This window comes from Neltuma alba, unplaced genomic scaffold (genome assembly GCF_004799145.2).
Source record: "Neltuma alba isolate B1F8T4 unplaced genomic scaffold, ASM479914v2 tig00004772_pilon, whole genome shotgun sequence".
Classification (NCBI taxonomy): Eukaryota; Viridiplantae; Streptophyta; class Magnoliopsida; order Fabales; family Fabaceae; genus Neltuma; species Neltuma alba.
In genome coordinates this window covers 21153-36777 of record NW_021633856.1, presented here as the reverse complement: position 1 = coordinate 36777, position 15625 = coordinate 21153, and the positions used below count along the sequence as shown (strand labels likewise).

The window sequence follows — 15625 nt, the reverse complement described above, 5'->3', positions numbered from 1 at the left end:
AAGGGCTGGCCATGCTGAAGCAGTGCATCGGTCAGCTTCAGGAGTTCTTGGGACCTCTACGACTATCACCTTCCTCTTCTTCCTTCTTCTTCTTTCTTCTTCTCTTTCCTTCTTCAACCTTCTCAGCAACTCTTTCTTTTCACACCCTCTCTTCCTTCACCAACGCCGCAGGTTCGCTCTTCTTTTCCCTCTTCCTCTAGATCTATTTTTCTCTGCACTTTCTCCCCTCTGTGGTGATCAGTTGTTTGAAATGAACCTATCTTTTCAATTTTTTTCCGAGTGACAATGCTCTTCATTCTGCCCGCTTATTGTAGTTTCTCTGATTCAATGTTTCCGTTATTATTGACTAATATGATGTTTTCTTGGAAGATGTTAATTGGACTCTTCCTCTTTGTGAAATATGTATGTGCTATAGGTTTGAGGCTTGTTATCTTAATTTTTTTGTCTAAGCATCCAATGGCAATCATTGTTAAGTTTGTTCATGCTTTCTGGAACTAGGTTCTGAAATACGACTGGTTCGCAGATTATGTGAGATTTTCTTTCGATCGTCTGTCAATGTCTTTGATGAAATTTTTCCTCGAATGAGAACATAAATTTTGAAATCTTTGTTTGGTTTCCATGGATGCTATGTGCTCCTCTGTTGCTCTTGGTTCAGATGCTCGCAATATCTGATTCCTCCGTGAGCCCTTCTCTAATTGATTAGATTTTACTTTGTTGATCTTATTCAAAAGAAGGTAAACGAGGGTGATATACCATATTCTCTGCATTTTCTTGCGTTCTCTTGGTTGTAATTGAAAGTCTAATTGTTTGTTGACATATGGTGGATATATAGTGACAACTTACATAATCAGAAAGGTGGGGAAGGAATAAGCCAAAAATTAGAAACTATTACAGGATGACCTAGAAAGAAGTCGGGGACATGCAACAAAAATATGAAACCATCTGCTTGGCATTTGAGAGCGTGTTCTTTTCTTCTACAACAAAAACAAGGGGGAGATCATTATTCATTCCTTTAGAATTGTCATGTGACTTATGAGTCAACTGTTTTGGAAAAATATGTGGCCTGTTCTCTTTTTCTGATCCATGATATTTACATTAACATCAATTTGTAACTATTAAATACTAGTTTTGTAAAGGGCACCGGCAATCAAGTATTCACTTTCATCTACACTCGTAGAAGGCATAATTGCAATTGCACTAGAAGAACTAGGAACCATGACTTACCGTATCGCACTTCATACCTAGCTGTGAGCAGTCCTTGTGGGTTCGAGGTGTCCCTTTTTTTCCTGTCTACTCTGAATATCTATCCTATTTTGCTCATTCTGATTAGTTATTTACATATGTTCATGGTTGCACATCTAGAATTCTGCTCATAGTATGTCTGTTCTTGCAGTCACTAGGGTAAGCAACCACTTATAATTGCAGGGTGTTTACTAGCAGTGATTTCGTTGAGTGAAATATACTTGATTCCTAAGTAAATTTTTAGGCTTGAGCCTCATGGATAGAAATGCTACCCTCATTTTAGGGCCTCATAATACTCAAAGTAGTTGGTAGTTCTAAATGCCAGAATGTTATGAAAAGAAGTGTTGTTTTTTTTTTTTTAATAAACAGAAGTTATTTTATGGTTGTTTTGCATCTCAGCTGCCTAGCTTACATGGTCTTGTTCATTTAATTGAATGAAAAATTCAATGAATTTATTCTCGCAAGTCCAATGTCTTTATTCTTCACTCGCCTCTGTATGGAAAATACTGAATTGTTCCCTGTAGATGATGTAGCAACATATTTGAAGCATTTCTAAACAACACCCCCCCCCCAAAAAAAAAAAAAAAAAAAACCTCACTAAAGTAGTCAGAACATGGCAACCAATGCATTTAGTCCATCAGAACAGAAATGCCATTAGCTAGCATATTCATGTAGCCACCAGGGGGAGAGTTAGCAGACTAGTATGGCCAAAAAAACAAAGGGCAGACTAGTACACATAACTTCATTAGTAGCATTATTAGCCAACCAATCTCGACCCCATTCTTCTTTTGTAGTATGTGCTGCAAAGGCATATTCCAATCCTTAATTAGAAGCATTCTTATGGCAGTGAGAATTTCCTCAGAAGGATTGTCCCTTCTGCACTCACAGTATGTCAATTCCATCGCTTCAATAGAGTCAGTCTGCACCTGCCAGTTCCTCACATTGCTATTCCAGCACATCTGTTGGCCCATTTTTATCGCCAAAATGGTTGTTGCTATCTGCTCCAATAACGAATCATTGGTTTAACTGAATAACTAAGTAAAATAGATAGACATTTCTTTCTCTTCATCTCAAATCAATGGATCTTCCCAATTGAAAAATCCCTTGTATTGATAATACACATTCCGGTTGACCGAGCCTAATTCTAATTGTTTTGTTCCAAAGCAAAGATTTTTATCGCCCATAGTTCTCCAGTAGCACACAGATAGAATCCCAGTCTGCAATTGAAGCCTTTAATCCAAACTCCTCTGTCATTTCAAAGAATCCCTCCACACGCTGTCTCACCATTGAGCTTAAAAGCACCACTGTCCTTGTCTGGGAGGTGTTAAGCTTGTCTGCTTATATTTGCTCATCAGCTCCAAGCTTCAGTCTTGCAGTGGTTGTCTTTGACGAATCTATGGATGCTCCTTCTGATGATATCCCTAGAGTTCATGTCTCTATCTTCAAATGCTTTTGAGCATCTATCGGTTGATATGATACAACAAACATATACAAACATGAATACTTCCTACTCTTATGGTTCTTGCTAGTTCATGAAAGTCTCATTAGAACTAATCCTTGTTTAAAGAAGATTTTCCATGGTAAGTTGATAGAATCTTCTTCCAACCCTCCTTTGCCCCTCTACAATCCCTTAACACATGAAGAGTGCATTTAAAGCATTTCTTGATTATGCTTCTTTTGGAAGACTGATAATTTCAAACTTGAGCTTCTCATGGGCATTTCATCCAGACTAGCATATTTACCTCCTCAAGTCATGAGAATGAGCACATGCTTCCTTGGCACCACATTCCATTCGCCTAGGAACACTGGAAATAAGATTGCATCAACTTTGCAAAGTTTGTTTAAAGATCTGGCTGCACTTCAAATCTTACCGGTGAAAATGTCTTATTTGGTCGTCTAGTTCAGCACTTAAGGAATCTTAGTATAGTCTTGTTAGAAGGGCAATGAAGATATTTAATGTGGGTACTGGGGTAGACCAATATGAGTCATCAACAGAAGTCATCAAGCCAATGAATGAATTATTCTACAATATAAATACAAATGAAGACACACACGCACACTGACTGCAGGGAAGTTATGTTTATGGGATCTTAATGTTTGTCATATTTCCTGTAGATCTTATATTTCTTGAAATATGAAGTTTGTCACTGCTTGCTATGATGTTGCTGCACCGTCAGGTTTAAATTTCTTATTTGTTATTATTGAACTGATAGGAAAAGAAGGATAAATGGAGTCAATAAAGAATTTTTTACATGAAATAAATTCTGAGTCAATTGAAGTTCTTTTAAAAAAAAAGAAAAAGAAACAGTGGAAATGATACGTATACCCCCCAAAATAAAGACATGATAAATGGAGTCTTCATTTGTGGCTGTTTAATATTCCATGTAGAATGTGAATTATTGTTTTCATTTTATGGTCTGCTATTTTCTGTCTGTATATATGCCTTTCAGTGTTGGGCCATGGCATGTTGGTCTTTTAAGCGTGTATTCTATTTTTACTTTAATGGTTGGAACCAAATGAATGTATTTGCTCTATCTGTTTCACAGATGGTGCTTCCTTGATATTGATGATTACTCTGTAGATGATTGCCAAGGACTTGTAATGGCAGCCGGAAAGTCTGGAAGTTTCAACATGTTGGAGCCTTTAAAGCCTCCACCTGCCAAGAAATGTCGGAAAGAGAGAAGCAAGGGGAAATCATCTGGTTTGTCTTGTGCAACTGAAGTTATGGAACCTCAAATCTGGAAGGATTTTCCTGAAGATTTATTAGAGGCTGTCATTGCACGACTTCCCATTGCCACATTTTTCCGCTTCCGCTCCGTATGCAGGCAGTGGAATTCCTTGCTGACTTCTCAAAGCTTTTTTCAGCATTATTCTCAAGTTCCGCTAGCGAGCCCCTGGTTTTACACCATAACTCATGAAAATGTTAATTCAGGAGCCATTTATGATCCTGCTTTGAAAAAATGGTACCATCCTGCAATGTCAATGCTACCTGCAAAGATGATTGTTCTGCCAGTGGCTTCTGCAGGGGGGCTTGTTTGCTTTCTTGACATTGGTCACCAAAACTTCTATGTCTGTAACCCTCTGACCCAATCTTTCAGGGAGTTGCCAGCTCGATCAGTTAAGGTCTGGTCTCGGGTGGCAGTAGGAATGACACTAAATGGGAATTCAACTAGCAATGGCTACAGGATCCTATGGGTCGGGTGTGATGGAGAGTATGAAATCTATGACTCAGTGAAAAATTCTTGGATTCGTCCAGGAAAAATGCCTGCCAACATCAAGATGCCATTATCTCTCAACTTTAGGTCACAGGCCATTTCAGTTGATAATATGCTATATTTCATGCGGACCAATCCAGAAGGGGTTGTCTCCTATGATATGGTCACTGGGGTTTGGAAACAGTACATAATTCCAGCCCCAGTGCATCTGACTGACCACACACTTGCCGAGTGTGATGGACGGATCATTCTCGTGGGGCTGCTGACAAAGAATGCGGCCACATGCGTATGCATATGGGAGCTGCAGAAAATGACGCTCTTGTGGAAGGAGGTTGACAGAATGCCAAACATCTGGTGCTTAGACTTTTATGGAAAGCGCGTTAGGATGACTTGCCTGGGAAACAAAGGCTTGCTCATGTTGTCCTTGAGATCAAGGCAGATGAATCGGTTGGTTACTTACAACATGGCGAGCAGAGAATGGCTCAAAGTTCCTGGGTGTATGGTGCCGCGAGGGAGAAAGCGGCAATGGATAGCATGTGGGACTGCGTTTCGCCCCAGCCTCACTGCAATGGCTTGATTTAGTTTGTATCTGCAACAGCAATGGCATTGATGCTTATGTATGTTGTTGTTTCGACTCTCATTGTGATTTTAACAAAGTAGAATAGGAAAAGGTGGTTTGGTTTCATGTTCCAAATGCCTAATCCTCAAACGTTTCTGTTTGCTCCTGTCTTCCTGGGTTCTACAATAAGCTTGTAGTTTAATTTGGAAATGGTTGGACAACCTATTTTTGTAGAATATGAGAAGGTGGTTTGTCAGTGTGAGATGAATACTTTGGTTGTGTTCTAAATGCGTAATCCTCGGACGTTTCTCTGAAATTTGATCTTGCTCCTGTTTAGTTTACTAAGCTAGTAGCCAGAATTGATAGTTGTTGGACGGCTTATCATCATTATTTTTATTATGTTATACTCAGAAGCCTGGGATTTTTTCTCTCCCAATTATCATCATAGTATAATCCTTCAAAAAGAATAGAAGAAGACCAAAAAAAAAAAAAGCCGTTGAAATGAAACTACCCTTTCAATCCTAAATATAAGACTCTTTTATAGTGGATACACTACAAAATGAGTTTTATATTTAGAACCGAAGGAGTATTAAATGTGATCATACGGTTTATAATTTATCTACAAATTTAGTTGTTGACAATATATAATAATGAATGATTCGTAATTAATACTACATTCGGTATTATTTATAAGATCTCGTTTGTAATCTATAAATAAGGTCTTATAAATGAGACCGAATTTTGTCTAATGAGATGTACTTGTTACATCTTCATGTTATAAGTCTTCCTTCCTCTGTACAGATTGTGTATTATAACGTAGCTATTATATTGAAAATGATGATTTCCATGTACTCATGCTTCCATTCACCAAAAGCAAGCGTTGTCATACCTGGCATTCAATTTCCTATTCTAATCAAGTTGCCAAAAAAGATTTAACAAAATAAACCATTTGGATTGTTTCAAGGGTTAAGGTGTAATTTTAACAATAAAATTTACTCTAAGAGGCACTGATCACCATAATATTTATTTGGGTGTAAAAATATACATAAAATTATCAAAAAGGAGTAGTTGACACCATACTGTTAACGTCCGTTAGTTTACCGTCAGATAGGCCCACAAAGTCAATTTTAAGGTGTATTTTTACCAACAAAGTCTATATCAAATGGCACTAGGCGTTATGAAATTTATTTAGGTGCAAAAATATACATAAACTTTCTAAAAGGAAAAAAAATAACAAAATTTTCAACTCTCAAACATCTATTAATTTTATTTTTTTGGATCCCACCAAATGTTGTATTTTCCTCCACCCATTTCTACTTCCAAGTCGATCCATCTTTCTTTCATTATAGTTAACACGCACACTCTCTCTGTGATGTCGTTTCATCAGCCTCCAAGCCTTTTATATGTATTTGCGCAAAACAACATCTTTTCCTTTTAGGATATGAGATTCATTGCTTGCACCCAAGTATTATCTCCAATCCTTAATATAGGACGCAATAGACTAATCTAGGGAGATTAAATAAATTACTTTAAGGCATTATATTGATCGTCTTCTCCAAATTAATTTGCTTGGCTTATAAACTACTACCTTCGGTTCTAATTATAAGAGCTAGTTGACTAATTTAAAAAGATTAAGAAAAGCATTTAAGTTAGTTATTTGTAATAAATATGTGTTGTTTTGTCTAAAATATCATTGCTAATCAAGTGTATTGACTAGAACTACTATTGTTAGAAGGACTATTTTGAGAAAAAATGCATAAATCTGAGAGATAAAGTGGATTGGGATCTTATATTTAGAACTAAAATAAAAGTCAAATAAGGTCTTATATTAAGGACCAAAGCTAGTAATATATAATCAAATGATGCATATAAATATTTTAGAGAGATTATGTACTATATGCTATATTTAAGTAATTGTTTTACTTCTTTAATTTTTTTTTTTAAAATTTGTCCATTATACTAAGGATAAGAGGAAGTAGGAATGAGTAGAGGAAAAAAACGATATTTAGTGGGACCCAAAAAAATAAAATTGATGAACGTTTATGAGAGTTGGAGAATTTTGTTATTGTTTTTGCACCCAAGTAAGCTTCATGGTGCATAGTATCCCTTGATGTAAACTTTGTTGTTAAAAATACACCTTAAAACCAACTTCATGGGCCCTTCTGATGGTAAACTAACAGATGTTAATGGTATGGCACCAGATATCTCCTTTTGACAATTTCATATATATTTTTACACCCAAATAAACTTTATGCTGTCCAGTACCCTTTAGGGTAAACTTTTTTGTTGAAATTGTACCTTAACCCTTATTTCAAACTGACAAATAGTGAACAACACAATAAAATAATGCATATGAAAAAGCATAAAAATGATGATAAAAAGACATTTGCAATATTGAAAAGCAAAGGCTGCCCTTCTAGTAGATAGAACTTGCACGGTCTATGCCCCTTTCTAAAAGGAGGACAAAACCATACCATGGAACACTAATAAGTACATTTAATATTATACATTTCAAAAATAAGCTTTAGCTAAAAGGTTCATGTAATCTCTCTCAATTGCCTCTTTTTTCTAAATTTCAAGCACTAGATGGATCTCTATTACCTATGGGCACATGATGAAGCCCACCCGCAACTTGATTATAGGATAGAAATCCAAAAGAAATTGCTTGAGCTTATACAGATTGAGATTATAAGCAGATTCAAACACCACACATTGCCACTGCGAATCTAAAGCTATTTTGTGGTTGAAGCGATGTGGGTTTTGAGTAGAAGCAATTAAGTACAAAATCATAAGGGGAGGATTGTATGAAATTTGCTTCAGAAATGTATTAGAGGATCCTTCTAATAACTTACAAACACTTAACATCTTGAATGATAAAAAGGGCAGTTAAAATCTTTCATGAGATTAGTGAGTATTGGAAATGACTTTGTTTAGGATATTTCATATTTCACGTGAAGAGAATCACCGCTTTGGTGGTTGAATCACATAAAATTGTTTTAACAGAGTATTATGTAATTATAAATAATTAAAAGTCGGTTAATTAGTCAATACATTCATTATGAGTAGTCTGACAGCCGTTCGTTTCAGTGTGTTATAAATTGGAGTCCTATAGATGATTTGTATCAGACTTCTCCTCTGTTCTCTCTTCTCTATTTCTACATGCTCTCTGTCCTCTCCTCTAATTCCTCTCTCTCTCTCTCTCTCTCTTTGAATTTACCATAACGGTGGTAACAGAGCAGTCACTGCTCGACTCGTTCCTCATATGTGCTTCTAGTTAATGGTCTCTACAAGGTCCAAGAAAACAAAATTTATAGAAGATTTTTTGGCAACCACTAAAGAAAGGTTGGGCACTATTGACGAACTCCAAAATATAGGTCGTGACCTTCAGGCTATAGTGGTAGCAAATTATGAAAATCTAAGACATGATTAATAGGAAGAAGGACGAAATGGCTACCAGAGACCAACTCAATTCACTAAGATGGAATTTCCCAAATACCAAGGGAAAGACATTCACACCTGGATTTTAAAAAGATGTCATAGAGAAGCTGATCAATGAACTACTTCAGACAGGAGCGATACAAGAAAGCTCATCTCCATTCTTTGTCCCTATTGTCCTAGTTAAGAAAAAAAAAATGGAACATGGCACATGTGTATTGACTATCGTGAGCTCAATAAGAAGACTACAAAGAACCAATACCCTATTCTATTAGTGGAGGATTTGCTAGATGAATTGAGTGAAGCTAAACTATTTACTAAGTTAGGCTTAATAGCAAGGTATCGTCAAATCTGTATGGTGCCTGATGACACTTACAAAACTGCCTTCAAAACCCACCCTAGTCACTTTAAGTGGTTGGTTATGCCCTTTGGGCTTACCAATGCCCCAGCCACATTTCACGGGGCCATGAATGATGTCATCCTGCCCTTTCTTCATAAGTGTGTATTAGTGTTTTTTTATGACATTTTGATCTATAGTTCCTCTCTTGCAGATCATGTCCATCATCTCAAACAACTGCTGCAAATCCTAAGGATAACCACTGTTATGTCAAGAGAGCAAAGTGCACATTTGTAACAACTAATGTGGAGTATTTGGGCCATATAATTTGTAATAGGAAGGTGTCTGCAGATCTAAAGTAGATCCACGCTAATGCTAATTAGCCAAGACCTAAGTCAGTGAAACATTTAAGGGCATTTCTTAGGCTAGCTAGTTATTGCAAACACTTCATCAAGGAGTATGGTATGTTGGCAAAGCCTTTTATAGCTCTATTGAAGAAGAATGCTCTTGGATGGTTAGAGAAAGCAAGTGTAGCATTTAAGAGCCTTAAGGAGGCTATAGTTTCAGCACCTGTTCTAGCATTACCAGATTTCTCATTGGTATTTGTTGTGGAGACTAATGCATGTGGAGTCAACTTGGGGGCTGTGGTGATGCAACAAGGTCAGCCCATTGCAGTTTTTAGAAAAGCACTAGGCTCTAGGCACTTAAATTTTTCGATATATGAAAAGGAGTTTATGGTGGTAGTGCAAGCGGATCAATATTTGGAAAGGAGTAAATTTATTATAAGTACTTATTAGCAAAGTCTTAAATATTTGCCTGGTCAAAAGCTTAAGACTCCCTTCCAAATGTATTGGATTGCTAAACTCATAGGATATGATTATAAGATCCAATATTAAAAAAAAGAAAAGAAAAAAAAAGAAAAAGGAAATGATAACACTGTTGTAGATGCTTTGTCAAGGCTACATGGGCCTCAGCTTTTGCAAATGGCAGTACATACTACTTCTCTAGAGCTGTTGCATCCATTAAACACAGCTAGAATGAGGATCAACATTTAGTAGATTTAATAATCCAGTTAGAAAGGAAAAATGGCCAACTAGGTGCTTATACTTGGGATGGCAACTAGCTGAGGAAGAAAAACAGGTTGGTGATAGGCAATATTCCTGCTTTGAGGCAGCAATTACTTGAGTAGTTACACTCAAGTCCTCAAGGTGGTCATTCTGGAATTCAAGGCACTTATCAGAGGGTAAAGAGGTTGTTTTGGTGAAAGAATCTGCACAAAGATGTTAAAGACTTTGTAAGTGGATGTGACACGTGTTAGATGTAAAAATGAAAAAATGGCTTCTCCTAAGTTGTTACATCCTCTTCCTATTCAAAGCAAAGTGTGGGAAAGTATATCTATAAACTTTATAGAGGGTCTTCCTAAATCCAGTGGAAAATAAGTCATCTAGGTTATAGTTGATAGAATGAGCAAGTATGCTCATTTTATTGCCCTCTCCTACCCCTTTTCAACTTCCACACTTGCCCTAATGTTTCTTGCATCAAGTGTATAAACATCATGGAGCACCAATGGAAATTATTAGTGATAGAGATCCCATTTTTGTGAGCAATTTCTAGAAAGAATTCCTTCAAATCTTGAAGATTGAGCAACATCTTACTAGGCTTACCATCCACCAAGCGATGGTTAAACTAAGGTGCTAAACCAGTGTTTGGAATCTTATCTTAGGTGCATGTGTTGGGAAAATCCTAAAGAATGAAACTCATGGTGGGCTCTATCTGAATCAGTACAACACCAATTTTCATACTTCAACTAAAACAACACCCTATGAGCTTTTGTATGGTCAGAAACCATCCTTATATTCTTCTCATATTCCTAGGACAACAATTGTTGAAGTGGTGGACAGAAGTTTTGAACCAATGGAAAGGATGCTTGGTGTGTTGAGATATCATTTGCACATATCAGCGAACACTATGAAACAAAAAGCTGATTTAAAGAGGTCTGATCGTGAGTTTGAGTAGGCCAATGGATTTTCTTTAAATTGCAACTCTATAGACAGGCTTTTGTAGCAACTAGAAGTTCTTAGAAATTGGCACCAAGGTTCTCTGGATCTTATAGGATCCTAGAAAGAATAGGACCTGTTGCTTACAAGTTGGATTTGCCTGCTAAATCGCAGATCCATCCAACTTTTCATTTTTCTCTACTCAAACTGTGTCTTGACCCATCTATCAAACAAAGACATCTTTCTATAGAGTGCCCCACTGCTCCTACAACGCTCTACCCAGAAAGAATACTTAACAGGAGAGTAGGAAAGAAAAAGAGGAGGATAATTACTAAAGTTCTGGTTCAGTAGAGATGTTTACTTGAAGAAGAAGCAACTTGGATCTTTGTGGTTGATAATCCTTGAAGGCAAGGGTTGTTTTTGAAGAGGGTATTGTTATGAAATTACAAATAATTAAAAGTCATTCATTTAGTTAATACGTCCATTATGAGTAGTCTTGTAGCCATTAGTTTCAGTGTATTATAAATAGGTGTCTTGTAGATCATTTGTATCAAATTTATGATTTTCATTTGGAATACCATATTCAGCTTCTCCTGTCTTCTCTATTCTCTATTTCTCCCTGCCTTCTGTCCGCTTCTCTCTAATTCCTTTCTCTCTCTATTCTCTCTCTTTCTCTACATCTACCACAACACAAAGGTAATTGATGGAATGGCAGGACCAAAAGAGAACTTGTAACCCTTTTATTTAATTTGTTCAGGTCAAAAGTAACAAAGTTAGTGATTGATAAATTCTGCTGGTAGTTCTAAATTCCTTCTTTAGCTGCATGAAGTTATCATTAGTTCCGTATGCTTACCATATTGAGAATGCATATTAAGATATCCCATACTCTGGATTTGAGTATTTGTTTCTAATTAAATGGACCACCATAGTGCATGGTGATTAATAAGAACGCAAGATCCAGATCCCACTTGCGGTCTAGGTTTCTTAGCAATGACAGCCTCAGCAGCAACATGTCCCCAAACCAAAGAAAGGGCAACAACAAAATTCTTAGATAAGTCGTTAACTAAAAAATCCCATTCAATGACTTTATTATGCGTTTTCTGTGTTCTTTTCTACGAAAAAGACTTATAACCATCTTTAAGTGTCATCGTTATTTAGTACTGCTTAATTTTGGGACCAATTAGGGTTCATCTTGGTCGTCAAGAACTAACCCGTCCGAAAGAATAGATGGTTTGAGATTTCATACTTCACATGCTAGCCATGAACTGACCTAATTAATTTAACCGATAGGCGTTCAACACCATCTTAGTGATTATCTGAAAATATTCGCATGGAAACCTGAAATAAGCTTGCTATTTTAACAAGCTCAGGGGGAAACAGAGCTATTTTTTTCTTAGTTAACCTCAACTCAAGTGATGGCTGCTTCACAATTTATGCTTCTATTCCTCTCTTTGATGTTCCTCAAAAAATCCCAAAATATGCATCGTTATGGCTTCCAACCCTATTAATCTGTGACAATCCGCCCTCTTACAGCCTCACCAAAGTCAACATATTGCTGGGGCAAGTAAAATTAGGTTTTCCAAACCTGCTTATCACTCTGTGTGTGTGTGTGTTGAAGGAAAAAAGGTAGGGGGTATATTTTATTATCATAAATATAAATCCTTTATATTCCTCAAAAGTTAAACCATCAGTCAACCACTCATTTAGTAATACAGAACAAGAAGGAAACTGTAAAAGTATTGCCACTTTCTACATGCTAGTAAAGAGAAGATGACACAATCTAAAGAGAAGCTCCATTTATGCCATGCCTCCACTCGTTGCTGTCCTGATTATCTGAAAGAGAGCTGTTCACAGACGAATTAAGTATGATCAGTGAAATATGCAAGGGCATTTTCAAAGATTTAAGGAATATAATAAATCAAGGGAACGATCTAAAATAAATCAAGGGAACTATCTAAAATGAATCAAGGTAACTATCTAAAACAATCTAAATCATTTTTTTCCTATAATCCAAAAGCAGAAATACATGCAAACAAATCCTTCGGTTGCAAAAATCCCGACAAGATTGTGACAACTTGATCCCTTGAACTCAAATGTAAAAAACACAAGCCATATTTAAATTCTCAAGAAACAGAAGACGTTATAAACAAAATCAAATAAGTAAAATCAGTCTTTAACCATGAGATATATATTGACAATTACGATCCAAATATGAATTTAAAAGCAAAAATCAGAGCCTTACAAGATCCAATGACCACAAATACGAAGAATCCAAGAAGCATTGGCCCAACAGGATAGTCTTTCCCCTTCTTGGTAGTTGTTTCCGGCACAGCCCCTCTTTTTGTGATATTTTTCTCAAACTTCACCACCTTCCTATCTGCAAGGCGCCTTGATGTCGTCTACACAAGTAGCAGATCGCACAATTTCATTTAAAATCAAAAGAACAATCACAATTGAAATGATCCATAGCTAATTTCGCAAAGATCTCCCAACATACTGCGACCATACATTCAAATCCACAATTGGAAACGTGTTTAATACAAACAATGGCAGAAATATCAGATCCATAGGATCAATTGAAGCTAGAAAAGAAAAGGATTGCATTAATGACCAATAAGCATCACCGACAACCAGATTCACGAACATTAATTAAAAAAAGACAACAATAACAATAATTGTTAGATTGCGATCAAGTAATGAGAAAATAATGGACGAAAAACCCTAAGCTCCTAAATAACCAATTAAGGAAACAGGTCAAGGATCGAAAATAACAGAGGTGAAGAAAGCAGAGAGAAGAAAGTCAAAACGAACCATGGTGGCGGTAGATCGGAGACCGGAAAAGGCTGGAACAACGAGATCGCCGGAGATTGAGATAAGCTAGATGGTTCCGGCAGCACCTTCCCTCTTCCACCCTCTTCAGGCAGCTCGGACGCGTAAACACACAGGAAACAACGAACGCTTTCTGTTATGCCCCCGTTCTTAAAATAGGTTGAAGCCTGACACCATCTTGCGGTTAAAAAATAAATATCAACCAAAAATAAAATAGGGAAAATCCCAGAAAAAGCTATTGGAATATACCAAATCCCAGATTGAGCCCTTAAATTTCGAAAATGACAGAATGGGTCATTGACCCAATCTGTCATTTGTGAAATTCAGGCGAATTGACATTTTTACCCCTGAGCAAAAGTGAGTAGTTATTCTCTAAATAATATAGGTAAACACTTATACTGTTCTAGTGATTACAAGATTCGTTGTAGTTAATAATAAGGTACCTGACAATAATAAGATACCTGACTATGAAAAAATGAGTAGTTATTCTTTACACAAATCTAGGTAATGCTTACATTGTTCTAGTGATTACAACATTAGTTGTAGTTAATAACAAGACACCTGACTATGAAAAAGTGAATAGTTATTCGCTATACGAATCTAGGTAACACCTAAACTCTTATAGTGATTCCTTGAATCATTGTAGTGAATGAATAAATGAGGGCAAAATTGTCAATTCGCCTGAATTTCACAAATGACAGATTGGGTCAATGACCCATTCTGTCATTTTCAAAATTTAAGGGCCCAATCTGGCATTTCCCATATTCCAAGGACCTTTTTTGGGATTTTCCCAATAAAATAATGCTAATATTTTTTTAAAAAAAATAATAATGATCGGGTCTCCGAGCATAGCGTCACGCCTCCTTCGCGATTGGGTCAAGCTACGCACTCATACACACGTGTCATCTAATTATTCGATGACCTACAAACGTGGCGTCCGTTCTCTACAAAAGGTCAAACAACGAAGGATTTTCTATATAATCCAAAACTACGGATTTTTTTAAAAAAAAGTAAGAAAATCAATGTACCAGGATGTAAATAAAGTTTAGAAAGAAAAAAAAACAAGGGGAAATCACAAATAAAGACCCTTGAATTAGCAAAATCACTCTATGGTCACCTGAATATGCTAAATTACTATGAGGGACCCGGTCTCAAATTGTAATTATGAAATCATGGCCAAATTACCAAAATACCCCTCTTTAATTTTTTTTTTAATAGGGAAAGCCACTGCCTCACCGGAATCCGGCCACCGGCGCCGGAGCTCCGGCGGCCGCTTCCGGCCACTGTCGGCGGCCGGACGCCGGGGTCCGGCCGCCGGAGCTCCGGCGCCGGCGGCCGCTTCTTGCGGTCTTCCTTTATTTTTTTTTTTAAACTGTTTTTTTTTTTTAAATTGGGGGGAAGTGAGGTTGGGGGGATTTGATCCCCCAACCTAATGCTTCCCAAAATAAGGAATGACCATTGAGCCAACAAATTTTTGTTAACATTATGATGCAAAAAAAAATATAAGTTAACTCATTTACTCTTGTTCCAGGTGATAACAACAATACATTTGGAAATAACAAGTTCTGATTGTAAAATAACACGTCTGGAATAAAAATTTAACAATATGTTTTTTTTATAACAATAAATTTTGTTGCAGGCAATAACAACAATACATTTAAAAATAACAAGTTCTGATTATAAAATAACAAGTTTGGGATTAAAATTTAATAACACGTTTTTTTATAACAATACACTTTGTTTCAAGTGATAACAACAATACATTTAAAAATAACAAGTTCTGATTATAAGATAATAAGTCTAGGATTAAAATTTAACAACACGTTTTTTATAACAATTAATTATTTTATACTTTAAAAAATAAATTATTTATAACTTATAAAAAATATTTTTAATATATTTATTTCTCTAAAAAAATACTTTTTAATCTGTATATCTATACAACTCATTATAAATCAAACTACTTCTTATAAATTATAAAGTATTTATAATAAGGCATTTTTGATTTATT

The 15625-nt window shown here is 36.2% G+C and overlaps 2 protein-coding genes across 2 annotated transcripts; one reads left to right on the top strand and one right to left on the bottom strand.

Annotated features, from left to right (window-relative positions):
- Window positions 1–126: 126 nt before the first annotated feature.
- On the top strand, window positions 127–5357 carry LOC114745723 (F-box only protein 6-like; the record flags this gene model as incomplete). Its single annotated transcript, XM_028933888.1, has 2 exons — window positions 127–171; window positions 3789–5357. Coding segments are annotated over 2 exons (1291 nt in total), but the record flags the coding sequence as incomplete, so codon positions are not given.
- Window positions 5358–12453: 7096 nt separating this feature from the next.
- On the bottom strand, window positions 12454–13763 carry LOC114745724 (stress-associated endoplasmic reticulum protein 2). Its single transcript, XM_028933889.1, has 3 exons — window positions 13597–13763; window positions 13028–13184; window positions 12454–12629 (listed from the first exon to the last, which is right to left on the bottom strand). Exons 1-3 carry the CDS (start codon window positions 13597–13599, stop codon window positions 12583–12585), a joined length of 207 nt encoding a protein of 68 aa, XP_028789722.1. The 5' UTR covers window positions 13600–13763; the 3' UTR covers window positions 12454–12582.
- Window positions 13764–15625: the final 1862 nt, after the last annotated feature.